This window comes from Malurus melanocephalus, unplaced genomic scaffold (assembly GCF_030028575.1).
Source record: "Malurus melanocephalus ecotype Western Australia unplaced genomic scaffold, MMel_1.1 scaffold_299, whole genome shotgun sequence".
NCBI classification, from domain to species: Eukaryota; Metazoa; Chordata; class Aves; order Passeriformes; family Maluridae; genus Malurus; species Malurus melanocephalus.
The window spans coordinates 297,732-325,646 of record NW_026623531.1 but is presented as its reverse complement, the minus strand read 5'-3'; the positions used below and the strand labels follow the sequence as shown (position 1 = coordinate 325,646).

Here is a 27,915-nt window from a genome sequence, read left to right as displayed (position 1 = left end):
GAGCATCTAAGCTATTTCCATCTGTAGGTCRTCTGCCTCCCTCACTATGAGGATATAGGAGATTTGCTCCTTATTAATTGAGTGTAATTCTTAGCCAAGTCCACTCCAGAAACAGCTCCTTTCTACCACTTAACGACTCCTGTAAAAGATCCAGCATGCAGTGAAATTTCCTTGCCTTTGATGAGTGACCGAGGATGAGGCAACACAAAACTGTCACATGAAGTGAGTAATGGGCAAAAGTGAAGGAAGAAAAAAAGGCTTTTTGTCAAGCCTATAGATTTTTAGCAGCCTGTTCCTTGTTTTTATGCTGAAGGTGTGTTTGGAAGGGCTACTCAGCAGACTTGGCCAGAAATGAGCTCATTTCTTAAGGTGACCTTTATATTTCATGCTGCAGAACACCATGAGTTAATCTCTCAAAAATCAGAATATAAATATAGAAAATGCCCATTACACTGAGCTGAAAAGCAGCACAAGGAACATGTAAAAAAAGAGATTTCCAAGACTGATCAGTTTCAAATGGACCAATTGCCTTCTTAGATTTTATAGTGTTTAAAGCTTGGAGCCTTGAACCCTAATTCATAAGAAGGAGCAGCAAGCTGAAAACATTAAAATCCCCCATGGGATTGTTTATGGTAATACAATAATGATTAACCCTCTGGAAAGCATCCTAGCCTAATGAGGGAAAATACAGCCCAAGGTCAAGGATACATTTGATGGCAAAGTTCTCTAGTGGCAATACCCATGAGGGCAAGATMCAGAGCTAATAATTGGGAAGGCACCCTGGAGAGGGCTGTGCCACCTGTGGGTTTTCCGGAGGAGATCTGGACGCAGCTTAATATAAAGTTTTCTGGGTCCCATTTACCTGGGTTCAAATGTGAGGAGGGCTGACCTCGGGAAGCTGCAAGCTGCTAATCGAGGAGGCAGCGGTGGGGGGGATAAAGTCCAGATTCCTTCCAACAAGTCTAATCGCTGGCAAATGTGCACGCACACGCCATTGCCTTTCCAGTTGTTGCTGGCAGCTCTGCAGTAGGACACAGCCCCAGCACCTTGCCGTGCTGCATCCTCTGTGCCTTGGGAAGAGGAGGAAGAGGCAGCTGCGGGAAGGAGGCATTGCAGGAGAGGAGAGGAGAGCAGAGGAGCGGGCGGCTGGCCCCGCCGCTGGGCAGAAGGGGCGGGGAGGCGGAGGCTGGCACTGGGAGCAGCGCGTACCTGGAGCACGGGAAGCTGTGGAGAGGAGGGGACAGCGGGCTGAGGGCTGCGCCCCACCGCCTCTGCTCGCCTCTGCCCGTCCTCCAACGCGCTAGGGAAATTCGGGGGAATGTTCTGCTCCCTTATTTCTCTCCTCTCTTGCCCTTTCTGAAGAGAAGAATCAAAGAGAAGAGATGCAGAGAGGAAGGAGAAAGTGAAATTGTGAGATGCTGCTGGGAACTTCGATCTCTTCCCTCACATCCCTTTCCCTGCGTAGAAATGGAAAAGGCATCCCGCTCCCTCTGGTGCAAAGTGGCTAGTGTGGGAAAGCAGAACCTGGCAGCTGAACGAGAATGTGATGCTTGAAGAAAGAACCATCTGCTCACTTTGTACATGAGGGATGGAAATCTCAAAAATACTTGGGCTCCTGGTAGAGCTGTTGAGTCTGCTATCCTGTCTCAGATGTGTGGAGGTAAGAAAAGGTTATTTTTCTATCTGCTTATAAGAAGTCACATGTCTCGTTTAATATCCTTACTCTAAGTGGAGCTTGCTATTATTGAATATGTTTTCTAATGCATTTAGGCAGCTGTGGTCTGTGGGAAGGACTAGGGGCTTGGGGAGAGATTTGTTTCATTGCGCATATGAAATTCGGAAAAAGAAACAAACTGGGAAAAGCAGGATGCACAAGGGCTTGCAGATGCTTTGGCTTGGGTTTCCAGTGTTTCTCAGGCACTGCAGTGACCCTGGCAGGAGAGATCCTTTGTTTCTGTTCTTTGCTGATTGTCTCTCTTGCTGTTGTGGACAGATGATTTATAGCTGCATGGAGCTAGGGCAAAGCCTGTGGCACAGGCTGATTGTACTGAATTTAATTGGTGGTGATGGTCAGAGTTGGGGTATTTTGGAAGCTGCTACAGAAACTGGCAGCGACTAATCTTCAATTAGAAGGGAAGCTTATTACTTGGACTGCAGTACTGCTTATGGTCCAGCTCCAAGAAGAGCGGGTTCAGGCTCTCATATCCTGCTGTTAGTCTGACCCATCTCTCTCTGTCACTGACAGGCTGACATGTGTCTGCAGGCTAAAAGCTAGGGCTTCAGGGACCTGGATTGTGGCGAAGTCACAAGAGTACAGCTTAGCTCACTTGCTACTCTCTGCAAAGTGCTTTGAGATCCCCAGCTAAGTCCTTCAGTAGGGTTGATCCTCAAACCATTACGTAGGTTTGCAACARCCTGATATATGCAGAGAGATGGATTTTTGGCTGAAAAGGGTTTATCTCTGCATCCCTTTGTGTATATGCACCTGAGATCTGATCAGCTGCTTCTGAACTATGTCAGGAATTCATCTTCCATATGCAGCATCACCTTTTGACTTCTGAAAGGTGATGTTGTAGCTTGGTTGTCAACATTTGCTGGACTGTATTCATGAGCTTGATTTGAAAATTATATCTGACATGAGTAGGTGTTGTTCTTGTCAGGTTTCTGTGGGAATTATCTCTGCTTATTCCAGAAGTGGGTTTGGTTTAATTCCAAATTTAACTTTTCCCCTTTTCCAGGGAGAGGTGAACCTGAGAGAGGCAAAATTACTGTATTTTGAAGAAAAACACAACCATTGCCAATAGTGATTATTCTTTAGCTGCACATCTCTGCTCTGTGAATTACAACTCTTTGTTCATATAAAAGTATTACAAATGTTCATTTAAAATATTTAGAAACCAATTAAGCTACAAGGAGCCAGCTGAAGCATGTACAGTTTCTTCTTTTCACTCTGGGTCTGTGAAGTTCTTGCACTTGCTTGTAYACTATGTAGTGGTGTTGAGTGGAGATCCCTATCTCTCAGCCTGAAGGCAAGTTACAACCACAAAAAACACTGCCTCTTAGAGGAAAGGCAGTTTTGGGGCCAGACAGGATGTTAGAATTCTGACAACTTTGTTTCGTATTTTTTGGTTTTAGCTATTTAACCCCATTTGGATAATAATACTATAAGCCATATCATATTTTCAAGTATTAAAAACAAAATTCTCAAAAAGCCTTSTTGGATTTTCTTCGTGGATGTCTCCCACTTTATATGTGGATGTTTTTACCATTTTAACAGGGATTCTGGGGTCATCATCCTGTCACTCACACAGATAAATCTCTGCTGCTATGGCTATRGATGACTTGCCCTACAAATGGAGAGAGAACAAGAATGAGTAATGAAAACTCATCATTTTTCTTACTGATAATAATGATTTTCTTCTAGATTTTCTTTCCATAGGTATCTCACTCAAACTTCCAACTCTGTTGGAAAAAAAAAAACAAGCAGAGCCCTGTAATGTAGTGCTTAGATCAAGGGTAAATCTCTGCAGGCCAGTAATTATTCATTTTGCTGTTAGTGGACAGAGCCATGGGTGTATTTGAAGAGGAGCAATAGAGACCAGAGAAGAGGCTTGTTACTAGGGTGTGTTTGCCTAAAGCTGCAAAAAGCTGAGCTGCTTTTAGGACATGCCCATGTTTATTTCATCGGATAATCATCTCTCTGCTTTTGCTCTGTTTCTTTTCCCAGGCTTTCTTGGGATCCAAGCCCAACCAAAACCATTTGCAGAGTGCAGGTAAGAACAAGAAGTTATTAATTCAGTCATTGGGCAGATTCTTTCCTGCAGTGGTGATCTGAGACCACAGGCACCAGAACCGCTGCCACCTGGCCTTCTTCCTTTCTTTCCATCACTTCTTCAGTCTTTTCTCTTGCCCCAGTGTCTCTTTATCTCCATCACCAACATGGCCAGACTACTTATGTTTCTTCATGTCCAATGCTCTTGCAGTTTCCTKCTCCTCCCACATGTTCTTTTCCTTTAACCTTTTTCTCTGCCTTGGTCTTTTTTTCATCCTTACCTTTCCTCTGCTCTAATAACTACTGAATTCTTATACACCCACTCTGAGGGTCTCAGTTGATGTYAAGCATACGGTTTGTTTGCCAGAAGCAACTGCTTCTCATTTTTGTACCTTGCATTTAACCTTCAGCTGTCACTTATTCCCTCTGGGCTTGGCAGTGGCTAGAAGGCAAATGATATGATGCAGTTTCTCTGTACCCTTGCTCTTTGCCYATGTGCAGAAGGGCTTTCTGAAAGTGTTGGCTTCTTTTTGTTTGCTTAGTGAATAGAGCTGTAAAAGTTTCCCTTTTCTCAGTCTACTTTTCCCATGTTATGGACTCCAAAAAGCCCATAGAACCTGGGTTTTTTTCCCCCACTTTGTTATTTCAGGGTCATGAATGAGAGTTTTCTTCTTTTGTTAAATATCATAGGATCATAAGGATCATAATAAATTAATTATTTTTATACTAGATATTTCACAATGATACCTGCACTTCCCCCAAAATAAATTCCTTTTCCCTTTCTATACATTGGCCAAGTTCAGATAAGCCAGGTGGTCTGCTGATGTGTATAGGGAACATACACACAATGAAATATCCATACACGCAATGAAATACAGTGTCATTTCCCACCTTCCTGCTTTGTACAATGTTGCTCCAAAGTGAGTACATATATTGCATGTACAGTAACAGGAACTGGTTCAAGTTGTCATGTTTGGGCCCAAAGTTAACGTTTTTCAAAGGTCTGTCTGGGCAGTTCATTGCTTSAGATCAATTTGTGGTTTAGATAGTAGTATGAACATTCTTTGAGCAGCACTTTGAAGAATGRTAGAGTTGAAATCAAGCAAGCAGCAGTTGAGACTGCAGACACAGGGGGTGTTTCACATAACCAGGTGGTGTCTCCCACATTGTCTGAGCTTCAGTGTGTGATGCCTGATGCTAAYGCTTCCTTCCTGTGCCCAGCGCCCAGCGTGTGTGCTGTGGGACCTCTGGGGTACTACAATGGCTCACTGGCAGTCACCGAGGCYGGGGCAGAGTGTCTCAACTGGGCAGAGTTCCCTGATTATGTTCAGCAGTACCCAGACCGTGGCCTGGGGGACCACAACTACTGCAGGAACCCAGATGGAGGAATGACACCCTGGTGCTTCTACCGGCTTGTGTCGGGGGCCATTGGCTGGGCCAACTGTGACTGTAACCAAGGTAAGGGCTGTGCTGCCTCGGGGCTTGGGCCAGCAATGTGTGCTGCACAGACTTGCAAGTGGCAGGTGGAACATCCTGTGAAAGAAGCACAGTACAAGAACTGTTCTGAATTGTTGAAATAATTAATACTAGAGGCTAGCCTGTGTGGGAGAAGAACGTCTGTATAGAGTAGGGGGTGGATTTAAGCTGCTGTAGCTGTAGTGCCTTGTGTAGATGTTTTATTCTCATACAAGGAGACCTCTTTTTTTTCTGCTGCTAACTTATGCCACTTTGAAAACAGTTTCAGTTACATGGAAAACAACCCACTTCTGCTCCTTTAGGATCCATATCAGAGCATTCCTCCTGTAAGTGTAGCAGTTCAAATATAACAAGAAAAAAAACTTCTGTGGTAAGGCAGGTCATAGGCTTGTGTTAAACTTCCTCAGTGCTGGCACAAGGACTGCTGCTTACTTTGAGGTAAGCAAGGAGCYGAGTTCTCTCAATGCATTGGCTGCTGTGCAGCATTCTTGAAAATGTCCTATGTCCTGACCTTCCTTGCTTTTCCCACATTTTGCAGAACAGTTGAAGCACCAGTGTCACAAATGAATTGACAGTGTTTTCCCTTGCCAGTGGATGTGCTTTCAAAGATGGCTTCATTAAAGAGAAGCATTTAAGTGAAGTGGTGCTGTGTGCCTACCCTGAGGTACTACAGACAAGTGTGTCCTTCTTGGACATAACTGTACAAAACTGAGCAAGGAGATGTGCTTTCAAAATTGTGGAAGATATTTGTGGTGGGGTGAGAATTGAAAGAGCATTTACACTGGCACTTGCTTTTCTTAGAGAAGTTAAAGAGGCTTCATCTGCTGTTACTGAAGATTTTGCTGCAGCAGCAGACTCATGCGGGTGAAGTGGTTGATGGAAATAGATCAGTGGAGTGTCAGAAGTAATTAGCCTGCCATTTCCATAGGTAGCATGTAAAATCATCCCCATTCCACAGAAGGAGACTCCAAGAGCTGTGGCAGAAACCAAATTTCCTAATGGTGTTACAATGGATTTGAAAAGAGCCATCCTCCCAGGCAGCCAATGCTGGGACAGGGAAGGTGCTCCATCCTACACTCCTTCATCCATATCACTTTAGTGCCAGCACAGGCAAAATAGGGGTGAAAGAATCCAAGCATAGTTCAGCTCAGCTGCATGCAAGTCCAAGACTTGGTGGTCTAAAACTTCCATCAGTCCAGCAGACAGCAGCTTGTTTTTGTCTGTTTTGTGTCTTTTGGAAGGTGCTGTGCGGTTGGCTGAAGACAGTAGTGTGGAGCTGTACTTCAATGGACTCTGGGGTACCATCTGTGCTGACCACTGGACTGACTGGGATGCCAGTGTTGTCTGCAGGCAACTAGGTCTCAGGTGGGAACCTCAGTCTGGTTGTGAGGGTTACATGCTTGTGTGCCTTTTGAAAGAACAGCTCTATGGTTACAGTCCCTCTGACCCAGTACGGGGAAGGAGTTTGTTTTGTGGGTTAATTTCCCACTTACCAGGATCCTTTTGTACTGTTTTCTTTCTGTGGCTACACCCAACCCAATCAGCATTTTCAAGACTTTTTTTTTAAATAATCGTTTCTGCTTCATGCTGCAAACTGTAACAAGTGAGCGGTGAGATCACATTCCCTTTTTATGATCATCAGCCAGAGTTACTGTAATCTAGCAGAAATTTTAGGAGTATGAACTGTCTTTGGGTGTCTGGGATTTGGAAATTCTGACTTCCAAAGAGCAGGGATAAGGTCCACAGAAAAGGAAGAAGGTGATTGAGGTACTTTGGTGTTTGAGTCTGTTGATGGGTTTGTTCATTACTCTCAAATAAGGGTGCCATTTCTGACTACACTAACTCCTCTGCAGTAGATAGGCACACAAAAAGGTGACAAAGTGCTTTGTGCTTGCTTGTGCTTTCCCATCAGACTGTAAATGGTCACCTCTTTATGCACTGATCAACTGGGCACACTGGGATGTGAAATGTCACAGCTGGACTGGAGAGTCACAATAACTGAGGGAACTTGTAAGTCAAGTTGTGCTGTGGCATTTCATCACTGTTGCATCCTCTGTACCAGTGAGATCGGCACAGCTGGGAAGAAGAGTCATCCTGGGCCATGGCCTGTTCCCCTGCATCTGCAGTCAGCAAACTGCCATGGAGATGAGGAAGCCCTGCTGCAGTGTGCCTATCAGGAAGTTATGTCAGAAGCTTGTACCCAGGGGACTGCCACAGTAACTTGTGTTCCTCCGGAAGGTAAATCTCCAGGGAAAGTTTGTTCCCTGTGTCTTCCATCACTGTTGCTGATAAGATGTAAAACATGAAGCTGTGGAGAGAAAATAATTGAAAAATGTTCTTTCACCAGCTATGCAGGTGATTTTCTTCCTTCCAGTGGAAAATTGTCTATACCCAGTCCCAAATACTCATAATGGGTATACATCTCAATTATCAAAAGATGGCTGTTGCTTATGACCCCATCCCCTTTTTATCAAGCCAGGTTTTTGTCTGCACACAGCAACTCCTGGTCACCACAGCAGCCAATTAAAGAGCCATCTCTGGACCAGCAGTACCYCACTCTGAGGGCTGCAATCATGGGTACTTACGGGGGGCCTAGAGGGGAGGATGTACTAAGAGAGCAAYGCAAGAGCTCCTCTGGCTAATGAGTGGTTCTGCACCCTGAACTGCTGGATGTGTTTTGTCTCTGTCTTGTTCTGTTGTGCTCTCTTTCCCTTTCTTGAAGCACAGGTGTAGGTGCCCCTCTGCGTATAGTTGGGGGAAAGGAGAGTTTTGAAGGAAGAGTGGAGGTTTACCATGATGGCAAGTGGGGAACCATCTGTGACGACCAGTGGGATGACCGGGATGCTGAAGTAGTCTGTAGACAACTGGGACTCAGGTAATTTCCCTGTAGTAGAAGCAGGCAGAATGAAGAACATGAGAGTATGTCTCTCCACTACATTACCAGCCCTTCCTATAGGAGATGTACAGAAACCCTGGGAAACAAAATTCTGGACTGATCATCCTATGAAGGGGTTTTGTACTCCATTCCCGTCAATGTTATGGGTTTGTTCTGTGTAAAAAAAATTGGTACATCCCTGTCTAAGGATTGTTTGTGTTTACCCCTGTTCATTATTTTGGCATACATGTTCTTAACGCAAATCTTGTTGGCCTCAGTGATAGCTTGTCATAGTGATTTCCACATGTGAACTGCAGTTGTGAACTGCTTACTTGGTTAAGTTTTAACACCTCCATTTTCACTGTCTGCCCTTAATCTCTTCAGTCAGGAAAGCAAGAGAGGGCCCCTCATTCTCCTGTGTGTCATTCAGTGCTTAACATGAGAGCTGTTATATTCTGAGCATTCTTGAAAATTTCATCGGTATAGGATTRTTTAAAATAGATTATTCAAATTTGAGATCCCTCAGTCTTTGGGAGTKTTTCCTGTTACAAGATGGTAACTGAGATTGATGTTACATCATTGTCTGCAGAAGTCCCCATGTGTCTGAACTGTTGAAGTTGCAGGCATGTTTTTATTATTTGTTGGAAGAGCCCATTAAAAGCTTTCCAATAACATATTTTGGTTAGCAGTTGGCAACTCCACTGTGTCAAAAATACAGATGATCTTTGGGAGGACAGTGACCCAAAAAAGTCCCTGTGCAAGGCAGAATCTGAGGATACAAGATTGTGGCCTTCCTTACTGAGCGTACATGTTTGTAATGTTTACAGTGGGACCCCAAAAGCCTTGTCATGGGCTCACTATGGGCAGGGATCTGGCCCAATTCTGCTGGATGAAGTTCAATGCTCAGGGAAYGAACTCTCCCTTGATCAGTGCAAGAAGAGTGACTGGGGACAGCAAAACTGTGACCACATTGAAGATGCTGGCGTCTCCTGTAACCCTTTCACAGGTACAGATGTCCAGCTTTGCCAGTCAGATGCGGTCTGTCTTACCCCACGTTACGTGGCTTGCTCAGCAGGTAACCCCCTGCTTCTGGATCCTGCACAGCTTCTTTGTATGGCTCCCACAAGGGCTGCCAGATGTGGATGCAGAGAGCAAGGAGAAATGGGAATGGATCAGAAGCAGACTAGGTGGTCTTCCCATGTTTTGCTCAGGTGGTGTGGAAAGACTGAAGTGAATCCTCCCCTTACAGATGGATATGTTTGGAAGCAATGAATATTTGTTTTTTAAGTACCCACAGACATCTGTGTYTTGTTTTTTTCACTGATGGGTGGTACAGAGACCTAGCAGTGGTGCACATGCTGTTTGTTTTCTCCCCTGCTGAGTGCTGCCCTTTCCTTCTCRCACCCCTTGCAGAGGGCACTGTCCGGCTGGCTGGCGGCCTCAGCCCCAGCGAAGGCAGGGTGGAAGTTTATTACAATGGAGACTGGGGCACAGTGTGTGATGATGGCTGGACAGACCTCGGCGCCCAGGTGGTCTGCAGGCAGCTGGGCTTCAGGTATGACTGACAGTGTATGTAGTGTCTGTGCTTCCTAATTTCAARAATTACACTCCATCACCCTTCACTGGGATAGGCTGGACCTTAATCCTTCAATGCTGTCTTTGTTTGAAGGCTTATTACCATTATACAACTTAAGGAAAGATTAATAGGTATCCACATCCTTTCCAAAGGGAAAAGATAAACTTTATCATCTCTTGCCTCAACCTGTTTCAAAAGCAGGTAACAGGCTTAATACTGTCCATACGCACCCCTTAGCAAAGTCCAAAAATTCTCATTAATGCCCCTTTAATTTGCAGGTGTCACCTCTGCTCTGTCTGATGGATATCATCCATCTGCTGCATCAGCTATATGTATCACCTGCTTCAGTAGTTGAACAAAGACCATCAGGACAAAAAAAGAGTAGTAATGGGGATTTTCAGCCCATTGTTGAGCTGTCATCCTTTCAGAAAGGAGTTTGGGAAAGATTTAAAATCAGGRTGCTATAGTCTCTGAGCTAGTAAARTGGGTTTTCTAAAATTTCAACTTTATAGACCAAAAAATTACTAAACCAAATTCTTCCCTTTGAGTTCAGCTACATACTGTGTTTGTCATCTTTTAGTGCCTAAAAGTTTGCAGCTTTCTGCATTTCAATTTCAGGTAGCTGTTTCCTATAAAAAGAAGTAGAATTACTTAAATGTTGACATTTTTGATGCCTTCTGTGCCAGCCCCTGACAAATTGATGTAYCTGGTGCTGTATCTTCAAAGCAGCCTCTGCTAGCCCTCTGTGCCTTTGACCAGACACTAGATAATGGACTGGTCCAAGCAGGTCTCCCTGAAAACTGAGGCTGGTGAGATGRGAAGGTGCTTGGTTGCCATCCTGTGTGTCCACAGAGTGGTTTAGGTCAAGAGGCCACAGTACCATAGTTAAGCAGGGGAGTTTGCTTTTGGATCTGAGCTTAGGTCCCTCTGTGGGTGGCATTTAGAGTTTTAATGTYATTTTCTCTTTCCTCTAGTGGTCCTGCTGCTGTGGCTTCTGAAGGCGACTTTGCTGCTGGCCAAGGCTTCATCTTACTGGATGATGTGGCATGTGTGGGGACAGAGCTGTCCCTCCTCGACTGTCCCCACAGCAATTGGGGGCAGCATGACTGCTCGCATGTTGAGGATCTGGGAGTCCGCTGTTCCCCAGAAAGCAACACAGTCATGGATGGCAGCCTGGGTAACTCACCTTGCTCTTGCCCTGAACAGTGGGGAAGTTTCACCTTCTGGTCTGTTGCCTTGGAAGCTCTGGCAGATATGGGAGTTTTCCCTGTGCTGTTTCCACAAGGGGTCTGCTTTTTGAGGAGGAAGGAACCCTGGCTGAATGGAGGCAGAGCCACAAATCTGTGGCTCCACCCAACCTACAAGCAGATCAGCAGATAAATGGATACTGGAGAGAGTTGTATTGGCAGTCTCTGAAACAAACCTGAGAGGCTCAGGGACAGTGGCTGCCTTAGTGTGCCATTGCTCAAGGGATCCCTTTAACTAGACCTTTTAGGAAACTGGTGTGGTTACATTCGTGTCATACCTTGCCAAGACAAGAGGATTTCAGATGCAAGGGTTTGTTGTTTGCACTCCCTTGTGTGGATGGCACACTTTTAATTAAAATTGTGAAAGTATTTCAAGTTAGCATAATTTCCTCATTTATATAATGCCTGATACTCTCCCCTTTCCTTACTACAGGAGACTTTCCAGTTTGTCAGACATTTGTTATTGAAATAGTTAGCATCCAACATTTTTGTTTTTCCTGGATGCAGAACTCTTCTCTTGCTTAGAATAATGTAATAGCTTTATAATTAAATGGATTTCTTTCCCAGGCATGTTTAAACTTGTCTAACTCTTGGCTTAGGAGTCAATAAGTTTCTTTCTGTTCTTTTTCTCCTCTCTACTTAACTTTCAGAGTATAATCCACTGATGATTTCCAGTATATATTAAATAAATTAATATGTATGTAGTCTTCTGATTCAGCACAGAGGTAAAATGACTTAATACAGACACACTTTTTTTTTTCTTTTTTTTCCCTTCCCCCTCCCCTTTTTGTTTTAAGCTTACTGATGTTTGGGATTGATATTTTTCTATAGAAGCCAAACTTTGGACTCCTAACCCCTCTGGTGTTTTTGCTTGCAGCAGCCCATGTGTTTTCACCTTCAGGACCCCCTGTGCGGCTGGTGGATGGAGAAAGCACCAAGGAAGGCCGGGTTGAGGTGCTACTGAATGGGCAGTGGGGCAGTGTCTGTGATGATGATTGGACAGACAGAGATGCCACAGTGGTTTGCAGGCAACTGGGATTCAGGTAAGAGCTGTGGTAGGGGCATCTTACAGAGCGTTCTCAGGGGGAGCACTTCTGGGCTTGTTTCTGGGGCTTAGTTTCTTAGTTTTGGCACACCCAAAGGTGCCAAAGGTGCTTGAGGGAGTAGGTTGCTCTTCTCACTGTACTACTGTCTGTGTGTGGAGTGACATGTAAATATGACTCCTCTTAAAATGCACTGGTGCCTCAGGTTCACTTGCCTCCTGCTCACTGCAAATTACCCACCCTCTCTAATTGCAGTGGTACAGCAAAAGCCAGGGCAATGGCTTATTTTGGTGAAGGCCATGGGCCCATCCATGTGGACAACATAGAATGCAGTGGCATGGAGCACGCCCTGGGGCAATGTGCCAGGTCTGACACCAGGATTCACAGCTGCTGGCACAGTGAGGATGCTGGTGTGATCTGTGACTACGTTGAAGAGGAGATCCAAGGTATCAGGAGAACAGGTGACATGCCCATTTCTTCTATGCAGGAATCTGGAGCTCTGGTTGTAGGATCTCTGCATGCTTTTTGTGTTTTTTTTTCCCTGTCATTCTTGTCTTTGGCTGAAACTTCACCCACAAAATTAGCATGCTCTGTCCTGCACCTCCTACTTTTTTCTTGTTTTCATTGTATCTTCTTAGGAGCACAGAGTGTTCCAGTTTAGTCTGAGGTGCTCCACGCGTGTGAGGCCTTTGAGCCTGTGGAATTTTCCCACAGCCAAGTCACCATACCCTTCCTTAGAACAGCAACCATGAGCAAGCTTTGGGGTTTAGAGTACTGAGGAAGTATAGGTATGGATCCTATTCCTGGCATAAGACTATAGAGACTGCAGGTAAACACCTGCAGTGAAATTAAGGAAACCTATGGGATCAAATCTTCTATGAATTCCATATGCACAACACAGTKCAGTCCATTACCTTGAGGATTAATGCCCTCAGGGAGGTGAATAGTTCTGCCACAGCAATGCTGTCTTAAGGTGAAGGTCCCTACCCAACTGCTCTAACTTTRCTGTGCAGGTCCAGAGTCTGGTGTGTGTGGGATGCGCCTGCTTCACCGTCGCAAGAAAAGGATCATAGGTGGAAACAAGTCTCTGAGGTACTACCCTGTAACTGCTGAGAGGGCCAGACTGGTTCCAGTTTTCTGTTGGGCTCTGGAAATRGCTTGGCAGATGCTGACTACTTAACATCCTCCACTTAATTATGGTACTCAYGATTTTTGAACTTGGTTTGAAGCAGTGTGCTATCTAGGGAAGAATGCAAGCCAGCTGAGCCCAGATGGGACAGAGTGGATTGGAAAAGAAGAAAATGTGTGTGACACTTCTTATTCCTCTGTTTCTTCTTCAGAGGCAGTTGGCCATGGCAGGCCTCACTGCGGCTGAAGGGTTTTCATCGAGATACTCGTCTGCTGTGCGGAGCAACGCTGATCAGTAACTGCTGGGCAGTGACTGCAGCCCACTGCTTCAAAAGGTGTGTTTGGGAGTGGGAAGCCTTGAAGGATACTCAACGATGAACAAGATAACCTCATACAAGCTTATCCTTCCAGCCCAGTAAAGTTTCCACAGCAGCAAAATTTCTAAACCATGAGTTTCAGGTTATGATGTGTGTGATCTTGGAGTGCTTGTGGGGATGACTCAATATAGACTCACTTTTTCCTTCACTCCTTACACCTGGCCTCGTAACTTTGAGGCTTTACAGTTTAAAGGGAACCAGCATTTTGCCACTCTTAAGTGCCTTATGGAAGTGTGAACAGGTCAGTTCACAAGCCTGTTGCAATGATAGTAATCATTTTTATAGGAAAAAAGTCCTGTGCAGGGTGGATAGTGATTTGGGACAYCAAATCTACAACAGCTGGCATGATCATATCTGCTAGAGATCTTGTGGTATGARGAGGTGGTTCAGTCTCATAGCAACTGAAACTTGTGTGAATCTGCTTCCCTCTTAGTAGGAGCATCGAGGTCTTGAGTCTGTTTTTCTSCAGGTTTGGTGTTGATGTGCGACGCTACCTCCTGCGGGTGGGAGATTACCACACAGGCGTGAAGGATGAGTTTGAGAGGGAGCTGCCCTTGGAGCGGATTGTCCTCCACAGGAACTACTGGGCTGGCAGCAATGATAATGACATAGCCCTGGTCCGGGTGCGGGGCAGAGAAGGGCACTGTCTCTCCTTCAATCACCACGTTCTGCCCATCTGCCTGCCTGACAGGAGAGAGAGGTCTGACATCAACAGGCAAGCCTGCATCATCTCTGGCTGGGGAGACACAGGTGAGTGGTGGGGCTTTGAGGGACAAAAGAGGTGAGGAAGTCTGGCTTCAGAAGYCTACATGGGCCATTAATTTATGTCTGCTCAAGGCTATGTTCTTACTGCTCCCATTGTTTGTGCCAGTGCATGGTGCTAAGGAATGGGGAGATSAGGTGGGTTTTGTGCTATTGTGTTTTCTTCTGATTTTGAGGCTTACTGAGTGAACAGTAAGCTTTGGTTTCCATAGCATCCCTCTCAAGCTGTGGGAGAGACCAGTGCTGCCATCTGGCCACAGTCCTCTCTTTCTTTGCATCTCTATACATGTGTTTGCTCACAGCAGAGCCCTTAGGGAGCAGCCTGTGCACAGCCTCTATGGGAAGCCCATGGGAGGCCCCCATGTTTCCATGGCCTCCTGCCTTCTTCATGATACTGTCATAGTGAAGTGACTTAGAGGTGGAAGGAGCCCTCTGAGGGAGAAATCTCTCTCAGACTATCTTGCTCAATATCCCTGTGTATTTCTGCAAGGACTGATGGGCTCTGAGTCTGATTTCTGCCCTGGGCTCAAGACAGCCTGGACCTATCCTCTTTGAGAACATTGCTGTGAAGCTTCCAAGATAAAAGGAAGCAGGGAGCCTTTCTGGGGCTGCTGTGACTGGAGAAGAGCCATATGTTTAGAAAGACTTCCTGCCAAAAGCCCCAAGAGCTTGGCTGTTGGTTTGGACTTGYCCATCCTTCTCAGCTGTTTCCCTAGCTATTACCCCAGCTGTCTAACTGCAAGTACATATTTGCCTTTGAGTCAGTTGTGCYAGCTGCATGTGTCATTTCAGGATGTTTGGGGTGGATCAGGGAGCAACTTAGCCATGTAACTACCTTAAGCTGTACTGGAGCTTAGTGGCTAGAATCCTTCCCACGCACCAAATCCAGCTTTCTCAATGAGGAGCTGTTACCAACTACCTCGTGAACTTACATAAACCTTGGGCACAGAAAGGTCATACTCTAATATAGCACATTTGCCTTAGGTTCTGAACAACTCTGGGGTCATAAAGAGATTTGATCAACTAGACACAAGTCTGGCCTAAGATGAAGTGAACTCCCTTTGAGAAATATTTCAGTGCCTTTGAAACATCTTCTAAAACTTCTTTGAGGATCGACCATTTAACAGATACTACTGCATTTATTCTCTTGAGAAAACACTGTCCTTGTTTTACTGAGGAGGAAACAGAGGTTTGCAGTGCTGAGATAAATTGAACAAGGTTCAAGTTACTTTTTGACAAAACCAGGGGTAAGACTCGTCCTTTGATCTAACCTTTTTGTACAACCCTCTTCCCACATCTTTGATCTTACAGCTCTTTTTTTGTGGTCTGGCTTGGCATCAGTGTTTTCTGTAGTTCTCGTGGTTCAGAGATGCTGAGCTCAGCCTATTTCTGCGATGCAGACTTGGCATGAAACCTATGTGTCTGTTTTTGTAGGGAGCACTGTTGCACCTGGTTGCTACTGTTGTCTGTACATGAATCAGTCTGGCTGATCTRTTTTGTTCCAGGGAAGTCCTACTCAAGAACCCTGCTGCAGGGGGTGGTGCCTGTTCTCCCGAGGGAAGACTGTGAGGCCCGTTATGGGCGGAAGTTCACCAACCGCATGATTTGTGCTGGGAACCTCTCTGAAGATAAACGGGTGGACAGCTGTCAGGGTGACAGTGGAGGGCCACTCATGTGTCAGAGATCAAATGGACGCTGGATCATTTTGGGTGTCACTTCCTGGGGGTATGGCTGTGGTCGGAAGGATTCACCCGGTGTGTACACAAAGGTCAGCAAATTCGTACCCTGGATCAARAAAGTGACCAAGCTAAAATGAAAATGACTGAGCTCTAGGAATTTCAGCATGTGGTCCTTAGTGCCCTGCAGCGGCAGAAGGCTGTGGCTTCTGGACTGTGACTGATGGAGATTTATTTTGTCATTGGACAATGGCAAAAGACTTTAATGTAGAACTGAAGGAAAACAGCTAAGACTGATTCTTTGAAGTCTTTGGTTTCACTTTAGTCTGTAATCTGTAAGCAGAGAAAGCAGGTGCCCACTGGTGACAATAATAAGTATACRTTGCTCTAATATCTGAATCCTGTAATGCAATCACACATTCCTTTGCCCCGGTACACAGAAATGGTAGAGGTAAAGAGATGCCTACTMCTGCAAATTTATTCAGATTGTGTATTTGGACAGTTGAATCATGCTGCAAGGAGAGGTGAGATGGTTGCAAGATGGCACCAGGTGCTGGCATAGTGGAAATCTTTGGATATTTTTTCATAACAGCTCTCTTTAATTCCAGCAATCAGAAGATTTGATGTGAGTTGAGAAAMAGGCCAACAGTTGGGTTTTTTTCCTTCCCTGTTATGTCTCTAGGGGGAACCTTTTCTCTTCTGAATAGTAGGTTTGCTTCCATATAATCCCTTTCAAGTGTCTGCCCAGGCTAAGAGATGCTTTTCCTTCCTGCTGTAATTCTCTGTCACACATTTCCAGCTGCCAGATGCTATGTTTTTATTGCTGCTTTTTTGCTATAGTAGTTCATGTGTGGTTGGGCTTTTTCTTCTTTCCTTAAAGTAGCATCTTCTACAATCAGTTGTTGCTGTGAGAGGCAGTAGTTTTCTTGCCCTCTTGATTGCTATGAAAAACTTAAAAATGTGTCCTCAAATGGCTGAATAGACGTGTTATTTTTCTTTAAATCCAAATGTAATCTTAATCTCAAACATTCAAGTGTTGAATCGTGATTCAACAGCACTGTGGGGACTTGCTATTGGTCCCTTATTCACCATAGTTATTAGCTGCCCTTTGTTTGTGCTGCTAGTCTTTAATATCTCTGTGTTCACAGTTTTCCCATGAAATATGGAATTTCTCCTGGGGTATAGATACAGCTCCAGCAAATTACTCATTCTTTGTGAGAAAGACTAAGTGTGCTGCACAGTAAGCAGCTTCCCACTTTTGTGAAGTGTGTCCTGTTCTTGAAGCCTCTGTGCTATGCTTCTTTTTTCCCTTCTTTGCACTGKATCTTTCATTCCTGTCAGTGGGAGTAAATTGGCTTAACTTGAGGGTATGCAAGCACTGTCATCAAGCTGTAGTTCTCAGCCTGAAAGCAGGAGTTATTGATACTACAATTTCTTTCTTCTGTCTCATCCAAACAAATGAACAGAATTCCCTCTTACGCCTTAAGCACTTTTTAAAATTAATTTATTATTCTTGAGTAGGAAAAAATATATAAAAGTAGACAGAAGGGCTAAGTGCCTTAACAGTTGTACAGTCAGAGAGGACAGGTCTGTGCAGGAGCAGGAGCAAAAAGCTTTGCTGTGTAACCAARGGCTTGAGTGTGAGTAATAATACAGGATGGGACATGTGGAACTTGTGCCAGATGTRCATGTTTTGGGTAGGCAGCAACTGGGTCAGGCACTGACCTGCTGTCTGGAAAGTCTGCACTCAGGGCATTGAGGTGTTCAGTATCTGGGTATTACCAATGCAAGTACAGAAGGCAGAGCAGTCTGTGGATTAGCAGTGTCATATTACAGGRAATGTGGTGACAGTTTTAGAAATTGCCTTGGGTTCAAGAAGTAGTGATTGCCTAAAGCTTTAATTTGTCTTCTATAAAATAGCTTAATGTAAAGGTGCTAACTTGACTAGATGGCTGATTTTTGTGTGTGAAAACTAAACTAAACAGTGTGTTAGTTTTTGTTTAAAGTTTTGTTTACCATTTCCAGGTATTATAGGATAGTTGGCTACCAGTGTTGCAATGGACTGTTTTAAAATCCTGCTTGGAAACTTCATTTTAACAAAGAATTGTGGGAATCTTCAAAACCTGTAATGTCAGGACCCCCGCAAACTGGCCTTTGAGACAAACCTGATCTGTTTGTGCCTCTTCTAGAGGTGCTGAATGTCTTCAGTGCAGCTTTGTGCTGATAACCCTGTTTAAGATGCCAGACTTGATCCCTTGGCAGCACTGTGCTTGGCTCCACGCTGGCTGTGCTGTCCTATGGCTGCTGGCAGAGTCTCTAAAATGCAAGCTGCAGACTGCTCCTTATCTCCCAGGAATTAAAATGCCAAGTGGACCAAGGGCAAATATGTTACAGACCTCTTGTCTTGTGGGGGATTACATGCCAAGTTCTAAACTGGCAGGAGCAACAGCTGACTGGGAAACATGAARGGATTTGGGTTTTTAAATTCAGCCTCTCCTGAGCCAGCACGCTACAGCAGCTCAAAATAGAGTTTCTGTGCCTTAGGTGCTGTCACATCTCTAGTTTAACCTGGTTTGATCTTTCAGTTTATACCCATAACCCCAATAGGCACAGAAACACCCAAAGGATGACACTGTCAGGTTATTTCCCTAAGCCTACCTAGTGAGTGGCCATTCAGGAGTTAGCATAAATTACCATGTAACACAAGTGAGACACAGGCCTGGCATAGCCTTCTGAAATTCCTGTGTTMTAGTTCAAAATATTTCTTTCTCCTAGATCTTGTCACTATGAAAGCTGTGAGAATCCTTGTAATTAACACCTTGTGAGTCCTGCATGAGCCAGGAGGAGGGAAGTATCCAAWCTCCTTTGCCTGCTTTTATACCTTACTGGTGCTGTAGGTGAGCCTGTCAATACGCTCCTATGTTGACCTGGCRTGTTTCAGGACACAGCTATTGCTCTTCACTGTTTAATCTGGGACTGTGGCCCAAACCAAGCTCATGTGCTTTGCCACTGAGGCTTACTGGAACTGCCTGAGCAGCACTCAAACACCCTAGGACTGTATTTTATAATGCTGGACAGCAGCAGATGTTTCAAAAGATAGTATGTGTGAGTTGTACTAAACAAGTTTTAACAATCTTTCCTTTTGGAGAATTTTGGTTTTGACCCTTTAAAATTAATTACTTATTTCAATTATTAATTTAAATCAATTATTATTTTAATTAATTACTATTATCRTAATTAAAAATGGAAGTACAAGTACTTGGTCCTCTAGGTGTTGTACAAACACTGTGCACTATCCTTCTGTCTTTTTTTTTTCCTAAAGTRTAAGAGTTTATATCCCTAAATTTAAAAAACTATTTAATGTAACTGATGTAACCAACCTTCATCTTTTATATAAATGTTTAAAGTTTTTGGTTTTAATCCAACTAAGCTCTCAGTCTCAGTATTTTCTGGCAATGAAAACCATTATAATTTTATTCTCTAWAGCCCATAATTTCTTTTTATGGTTCCTGAATTAATTGCCTTTTGTTTTCATTGAGTACCATCTGTCCTCGTGTTCTCAGCCACAAGAGGAAATAAGGAGCCTGGCTTTATATTCTCTGTTATACATTATTCTAGAGACAGTTTCTTTTCCAAGACTGTGGCTTCTCTGTCTTCTTCAACCTAAACTGTGTAGGTGTCTGATAAYATGCAGGCTATTTCTCCATGTCTTCTCTTTCGGAGGCATCTTTAAACTTTGGTTAACAACTGAATGCAGTTTGCTAGGGGAGGCTGTGTCCCCTGCTGATTATCTGAGTACAATTTTCCATAGTAGGCAATGTTGTAAGTGATTTTAATGCTGTATCTGTATGATGGAGCTAGTTTTAAACTTGTTAGTGTGGTTTTGGTGGCAGCCTAGCTACAAGGACATGAAAAACCCCTGAGGTTAGTTCTCCCCGTGTCTCAGGCAGGTGCAGCAGTCCCACTGAGCTCACAACAGCTGCTGTAGGTCTGTCTGGGGAGCTCTGTGTACGGAGCACCTGGAGAACTGTGTAAGCTTTGCTTGTGCTGACATACGTGGAGGGCTGGGACAAGTTCACCTKTGCAGCATTAGTCCCCTGGATAAGGCTAAGGTGTGTGCATTTTTTCCAGGAGCTGAGAGCTCAGTGTTGGTGGTGGCTGCACTGTGTCACATGGATGCCCTGAGAGAACTTTCCATAGTGGATTGGCACATGATAGTTGTGTGAGAAAGGGAACATCGCTATGACTGGCTAGGAGCACTGGCACGAGTACAAACGTGGCTGTAGTAAGGGTCTAAGGAGCAGCTCTTAGTGCTGTCGACATCCCTCTGAGAGAATCCCCCAGTGCTCCAAAGGGTGCCCCAGTATTGGAGTCTTCCTGGGCTGCAGTGCCTGCTGTGGTACTGTCTTGAATCTCTCCACACTTTTGCCAACTGAAGCTGGATTAAAGATTTATCACTTTMTTGTGGCTGAAAACTGTTCTGATGATTTCTTTGTTCGATGCTGTAATTAATCAGGCAGCTTTTTATTAACCTGGACAGGATGTCAATTATCCTTGTAGTCCCTGTAAACTTGTAGCAGAAGATAACAGATCAGTTTCTCAAMGGTATTAGTGGAAGCATTGGTGAGGAACCAGGAAAGTGGGTATTTGCTCAGGGGTAACAGAGGCAGKTCTGCCTTTTGTCTGTCTTCCTTTCTTTCTGAAGCCAATATCCTGAAATCTCTTCATACCAAAAGAGCTGCAGTGATCCGTCGACCACTGGAAGACAGGTTTTTATGTGTATATTCAGCAATCAGATGAAAGCTTTTGAGAGATGAACTATGGTGGGGCTTTTAACACTATCTTCATAGACTCACTGGGAGTTTCTTACAGCTAGAGGAACAGAATCACCTCTGGTGGTAACCCACTTGGGACTGCTCCTTGTAGAACAAGGCACTGTGACCTGGACCAGTGCACATCTCCTGGGCTGCATTTTTTCTTGTTTGGAAAAATACTTAATTTTCCCTATCAAAATCTCATTTTTGTAGTAGCCCATTCAAGTCCTATTAAAATCCCTTTCTACTAAGGGCTGAGTACCTCTGAAGTCAGTGACGTGCCAAAGCTGTCATGTCCCCTGGAACAACACCAATGACTCACAAGGTATGCTAATAAACGGATTATACTGTGACTGTGTGGGGCTCTGTCTTATTTTTCATAAAGGAATCTCTTCCAATGGCAGATTTTAGGATTTTTTTTTCAGCACTGAGTTAATTAAATTTCTCTATTAATGTTACTTTTAGAGAAGTTTCAATATGCTCAAGCATGTTGCAAAGTCAGCATCATGTTAGCTACCATTACAATGAAAGGCAACAGTTCCTAAAATGCCACGGTTTTAGCCATTTGGAACAGGTAAGTAGCCGGTCAGCAGGTCAGCTGCATTTAAAAGTTTACAGGTTTTAATACGTCAGCTTTCTTTGTTGTTAAAAGTGATCTTTCTATACAACTTGYTTGCATGACTTAGTCTCCTTTTAGTCTAGGATTCATGTGTCAGCACTCCACAAAGTCAGTTCTGGAAAAGTGGAAGTGTGATAAGGAAAATGCAGTTTGAATATGCCATTGATTCAAAAACACTGTTATACTCTASCCATGCCGCCCCACTGCTGAATCCTGAATTTCTGTTTAAAAAGTGTTTTGAAACACAGTCCATCTCCTTACAACGTCTGCACTGACTTTTCCAAGTCATTAGGGTTAGGCTGGGGCTTGGTGTATCTGATGCCTCCAGACTCCATCAATTACAGTCTGTAAGTTTTTGTGTATACTGACTCCACCCTGCTGCCGGGAAACAACATGCACTCACTGAAGAAAGAACTGCTTGTGGTTAACACTTTCCTTGCTTCATGTCTGCCTTCTACGCCTACCTGCATTTCCCTTCTTGCTTGTACAAAACTGGGAAATGGAGTTCAAACATTTTAGCTGACCTTTCAGGGCCAGCAGGCACTGTTTCATTCCATCAGTTCTGCAGTACACTTTAGTAGCCACTACCTGCAAAAGAAACAATGTTAAAGCCSTGATTAAGCTTACAAGTCTGTCAAGGTTGTTCTAAGCACTTGACTGCTGCCTTCATGTGGTGAAAAGGCTTAGGAGGAGTGTATGGCATGAGCTTACTTGTTTCACATTGCCTGCTGTAAGATAGCTTTGGATTTTGAAACTGAAATATGAGTGAGGAGAAAACTGAGCTTTACCACATTCATAGGGAGAGAGGAAAACGGGCATTCAGGTATCACCACTGTAATTAAAAAAATTCTTACTTGGGTAAAATTTCCTCTTTCTAGTGGAAGAAAACAGGATATTGCTCAAACTGCCTTGGTTTGCTGGGCTGGGTCTTCTGCTACTCTTAGACTGGCCTGTTCACAAGRGGTTCCTAGCACTGGTAGGAAGTTTCTATGGAATTCTGTTCATATGCAAAAGTGAAAAGAAGGAGTGAACCATTAAAATGGACCTTTAAGTATGTGGATGGTCCAGACAGAGTAATTTATCTAGAAAAACCTTTGGATTTAAGAWATGCTAATGGAGGACAGGTGTAGGACAGACAAATTCAAACAAATTGATGAGACCCAGTGTAGCACTTGATCTTCTCCCTGTTTTTCAAGTCCTACACATTCTGACAGAAATGAAAGACACTGTTCTCTTTGCAGACTTTCACAACTAGCCTGTCACTTGAAAAGAGAAATGAACTTCTTTGGATCAGCTTTCCCAAGAGGAAACTATGAAGCTGTGTAGCTCCGATGGCAGCTAAGCAAAAGGCCTTGTTTCTCCTATCCTTTTTTATCTGCAGTGGCCTTCTTGCAGGTATGAGAGCAGCTGCAGCTCTAAGGGCTGAGCTGGGAACAGGTGGAACTCAGTGCTGGGCTCATGTTCAATTGCTGCCCAACAGAAGAAACAAGYTGGCAGCAATCACAATTTCAGCAAGTTAATCCTGTTGGGAAGTGTGTGCTGAGTGTTTTGATTCCCAGCCCCTGGCAGCCCTTGGGGCTCAGGAGCCAGCAGCAGGTAGGTGTCAAGGGTTTCCATGATGAGAGGTCGTGCAGCCTGGACAGTGTGCCCCCATCACTGCAAAGACTGGGACTGTGGGGATATTTAGTGGCAATGGACAATTCAGCTGAAACCACTTCAAAAGTTTACACTTTTCTGTTACTTCTTGGAAACAAGACAAAACCACGTCAAGCAACAACAAACCCCTTTTCTTTGCAATTTAACTAATCTGTTCTGCTTAAGCCAGAGCTGCATGAAAAGAAGAAAATGTGCTTCTAAAGGTTAGTTCCTTACTCTTTTTCCCCCTCGCCCCCAGCMCATACAGTCTTGCTGGAAGTAAAGTAGGATTCAAACCTCCGATTGTGGGATTCCAGGACCAGTAACCAAACATACTACAAGAAAGCTCCTTTGCTTGAGGTTTACCATTTCGTTAGCTCTTGCAAGACTAAGAAGCTAATTCTCTTGCTCAATACAATTATGCTGAAGTSTCAACACAAACCCTTTTAACTCCCCACATGTTTAAGCCACAGCTAGGTTGATTAAGACTTGAGAAACCTTTATTTTCCTGCAGGGCTTGTCTTCGTAGTTACATGRGTTTAACAGTTTGGTTAAACTGATGCAACTTTGTGGTTGACACTTAGGGGTGATGCACTATTTGAATCAGATGCCTGTTTAGATGAGTCAGAAGTGTCCACACACAAGATTCCCGAAGAAATAAGCAAAGAGCAWGCCACTATTCACGAAAGTCCTACTACTATTACATTTAACCATCCTAAATAAATACAGTTTGCTAGATTTAACACTAAATGTGATAGAATTACACARATCTAGTAACCTTCCCCCAAGAAGACATGCAAAGTAATTATCTTTGGAAATGCAATAAAGTTTTGCATAGTAAATKTTACAGGATCTTGTCATAATATTTTGTGGAAATGTGGCTGAAAATGAAGATCTGACTAAAAAAGCTGGTAGCCTTTGGGGCAGTGCAGATAATAACCAGCTGTCAGTACCTGCAAAGGGCTGGTCACCTGCCTAGAAAAGAGAGATTAAAATAGAAGCAGCTGATTTAATCTGGGAATCCCTTAGTCTCATAAAGGAGCTCCTGTTCAAAGAGCTTGCCTCCTGAATATGCATGGGGTATGAGATCTGCAGGTAAAATAAGTGAATACTCTTTACCTATAAACACTCTTTACTTACAAGCATTCAGATAATTTTAAGGATTGATTTGCTTTACAGAGCATTCTGCAATAAATCCTATTTGGTCAAGTCAGTAGGTCTAGGGAAAACTAAGCCATGTTTTGCCTGCATCAAAAGAGGCTTCTTGGAGTACTCAGGAAGCTTTCAAGTGTGTCATATTGTTAGTTGAGGTAATGCACTCTCTACACAAACTAAGTTATCAATTRCTGAGTTTCCATAATGATGTACCTGACCTGCTCTCTTAAGCAAAAGAAGAGAGATATTATACYGCTTTCACAATCTTTTCATGTGGGCCGAGRAAATGTCCAAATGTGGAATTGACTGAGAAAAAAGAGGACTTGCAGTGTAGCAGTTTTTTTCTTTCCCCCCTGCAAAATGGAGGACATTTCAGTTCCATTTARCTTGATGCTTTTATCTGTGAATGTATAGTGCATATTAGACCCTGGCAGACTGTCAGCTTTGGTAATGGCAGAAGAAAAAAGGAAGTGTGAAAACAAAACAAATGCTCCTGCAGGTTAGTGTGAAAGGAAGAGGAAAATATATTTGGGTTCTGTGAAATACAAGATGCCAGACAACATATGCTCCGTAATCCTTGAAGGCAATATTATCTGTAAATGCCATCTTATCTTTCTGAGGAGTAGCAGTTATGTTCATACATGAAGTCTTAGCCATAATTGTCTTCTGCTGTATAACAGTAATTTTAACAGCTGTTGGAAAGTGTTCCCCTACTGACTCTGTTTTCCATGTATGTGCATACCAGCCACTTATTTCACAAATAGTGAATTCAGTTTTGAAYAGGGCTTTAATCAGGCATATGTTCATATTCTCTAAGATCCTAGAGACAGAAACTTGGACAACATCAGTTTAAAGTCTTCCGTGGAAAGGATTAGTCAAAGGTTGGATAATGCTCAGCCCAAATGGGGGAAATTTATTTTCCATAGCTTGTGATTCCTCAGGACYGCTTTGTGTTCARCTTCCTAGTATACATTGTCTGGGAMAGCTCTGTGCATCTTGCACAGCCATTTGTCTCGTTCCGAGCAAAGCAAGGAGCAATGAGCTGTGTGCTGTCCTTTCTTTTGTGATAAAACAGTTATTTGCTCCATCTGTTGTACAGGCCTAGAGTTTTGAAATAAATAATGGTGGCTGGTTGGTATGTTTGTGAAGATGTTTGATATCTGWTATTTATTATTATTTATTAATTAAGTGATCAGTATAGCATGAAACAGTGATCATCTAGGAGGAACAGGAACTTATGGCAGTTTGCTATAGCGTCATAGTGCCAGAGCACAATAAACTATTATTCTGCATGCCCAATACATTATTCAGACACAAAGCCATATGTGTGCTTTAAGAATTTGCCTTTGCTTGTCATTTCTGAGTGCATTATYGCATGCAAAGAGACAATGAAATCTTTGTTGAGTCAGAATGGAGCTGAACAGCTGGGTCCCACTGCACCAGCAGTGAAAATCTCTAGAGTGCTGTATTTTGTTATTGAGTCTATATTAGATTCAAGCTGTAGCAAGGATGTGTTTTACTTTCCATGCAATCWGAAATAAAAACCATGCTGGATGTGACTTGTAGAGTAGCACATGASTCACCAGTGAAAAGCAGACACTTCTGGGGTGCAATGCAGACTCTCATTGATTTTTAGTCCCCACTGAGAGCTTAAGACAGAAAACAAATGTAAATGTTGCAATGCTGCTTTAGGGAATGCGTGTGCACTCATATGAGTCTCTCATATGGAATGCTGCATTCTGAAAATTGTCTACAATGAAGGCAGAGGAATTCTGAACAGCAATTTCCTTTTTCTTGAGATAAGAGAGAAAGGAAAAGAAAAATAAGTACATTTCTCTAAGGGAGGAAACATCTTACTGGCAACCTTGTCGTTTCTGCAGGGTTTCTTACTGAATTTCTTTCTTCCTAGCAGAACACTACTGAAATTGTCACATATTATTTTTCATGGGATCTAGTTTTTGTCTGTTGGAAGATCTACAAGGGAAAATGCATGCCTGTCTCATACARTAAGTCGTCTGGGAAGAAAATAATGAGTGTTTATGAACTTGTGTGCCTTTCCAAGCCATGAGGACAGGGAGAAGCAAGCATTCACACCTGCACTCCCTGATTTTGGCCAGGGGAACAACACACCCAGGCCTGGTCTGCACAAGCCACCAGGAACATTTTTACAGTGTCTTGAAATGCCCTAAAAGATAAAAGTGCAGATGTTCACTCTGCTTYGCTTGCCTTGTTATTTTCATCACCTCTTCCATGCTTTCAGCCTGTGATGTTTAAGAAAGTGAGAGCAAGATTTCTTTGGAAAAGGAGGAATGGGAGTGAGCATTGTTACAGTTTAATGAAATAAAATATAATGTGACAAAGCCCCCTTATAATTAGTACTGTCTAATATTCCTTCTCTCCTCTGCCCATTCTTGATGTAATGTGTATTCTRTACTGGATTGAGGTAAAATCTAACAGTGCTGTGTTGCACATAATGTTGTCAAAAGATATTTGTGAGCAGCACCAGCTTTATGCCATCACTCTGTTTCTATGCCCATTTCTGTAAGTTCAAGTGCCACAACATCTGAGTCAGGGTGCTCAATTTCATCTGTAGTTACTTCTTCACTCCTTGGACACAATATATTTAATATTTTTTTCATCCCTTTTCCCATCAAAATACTCTCCAAAATTTCAGCTGTATTTTTTTTATTCTTTGAAATTCTTACAATCTTCTAAATACTTTTTTCTCACTAGGAAAACACCTTTCCTAAGGTGAAATCCTTCTTCAATGCAGCACCACACAAAGTATTACAATGGCTTTGTGTATCTTTGCATTCTCACATGGCAGAGATTCTCTGCAATGCCCTTGACTCTTTTTTTCCCTAGCTTTCTCCCACCACCATCATTTGCTTTTCCCCTCTGTAAAAACACAGGGAGGGAGATGCGGGTACAGATGTCCGRCTTACATGTACTCAATTAAAAGAGAAATTTTATCCTTTGGTATTTTACTTGTCATTTCACCCAATGAACTAGATCTCCAAGGAAAAGAATTATGTTAAATATATATATATGTAAGAACCTCCCCCCTGCTGCTTTCAGAGAGGGTAGGATATGAAGACCTTACCTAACCTATGCAATTCCTCATGGACCTGGCATGCGAGCTCCTCTGCTTGAATTTAGGAGTCGTTCAGACCCGAGCAGCTCCTCCAGCCCCTCCGTCCCTTCGGCCTCTGTTGAGAAAGCAACAGAGGGACTTTCTCGGCCGGAGAAAAGCGGTCACTGCACTCGAACAAGACTTAYTTGAGCTGCAGTGCCCTCACTTTATTTCCTTTTCCCCTCTTGATCCCCTTTCCTGCTGTTTGTTTTTCTTCTAAYAGAAAATACTACTGACAACTCAAATATTTCTTTAAATATTTCTTTAATCTCCAGTCAGATGAGCCKGAGCGATTTCCACCTCACGCAACTCATCTTCGGTGCGTTCCAGGGTAACCCCCACATTTTAGCACAAGGACGCAGTGCCGCTGCCTTTGGCGGTGCGGGCAGGCAGAGCACACACGCTGTTGTTTCATTAGCGCTCCAAGCAGTGCGCGCAGTGTGCGGGGCAGGTCAGGGCCATCCCTGGGGACAGCTCCTGCCCTCAGCCCGGGGCTCTCGGCCCGGCATGCCCCGCGCGGCGGAAGCCGGAAGCGCGGCGGCGGAAGCGGCGCTCAGCTGGCGGGGGGTGTCGCAGGTGAAGCTGGGAAGCGCGGAGCCATCTTGGTGCCCGCGCCGGGCAGGGACG

At 43.8% G+C, this 27,915-nt stretch overlaps 1 protein-coding gene across 4 annotated transcripts; it reads left to right on the top strand.

Moving 5' to 3' along the window:
• The first annotated feature begins 95 nt into the window (after window positions 1–95).
• LOC130579908 (neurotrypsin-like) lies at window positions 96–21,134 on the top strand. Of its 4 annotated transcripts, XM_057377052.1 has the most exons (16): window positions 96–222; window positions 1,363–1,660; window positions 3,728–3,773; window positions 4,994–5,230; window positions 6,490–6,613; window positions 7,311–7,486; window positions 7,976–8,123; window positions 8,951–9,129; window positions 9,537–9,678; window positions 10,674–10,876; window positions 11,824–11,989; window positions 12,245–12,450; window positions 13,003–13,081; window positions 13,330–13,452; window positions 13,964–14,244; window positions 15,762–21,134. In XM_057377052.1, the coding sequence occupies exons 2-16, from the start codon at window positions 1,589–1,591 to the stop codon at window positions 16,070–16,072; spliced, it is 2,493 nt and encodes an 830-aa protein (XP_057233035.1). In that variant the 5' UTR covers window positions 96–222; window positions 1,363–1,588; the 3' UTR covers window positions 16,073–21,134. The 4 variants fall into 4 exon arrangements, with proteins under 4 accessions (XP_057233035.1, XP_057233037.1, XP_057233038.1 ...); XM_057377054.1 differs by lacking the exon at window positions 96–222 and having other exon boundaries at window positions 965–1,660; window positions 12,245–12,435; XM_057377055.1 differs by lacking the exon at window positions 96–222 and having other exon boundaries at window positions 966–1,660; window positions 11,848–11,989.
• Window positions 21,135–27,915: the final 6,781 nt, after the last annotated feature.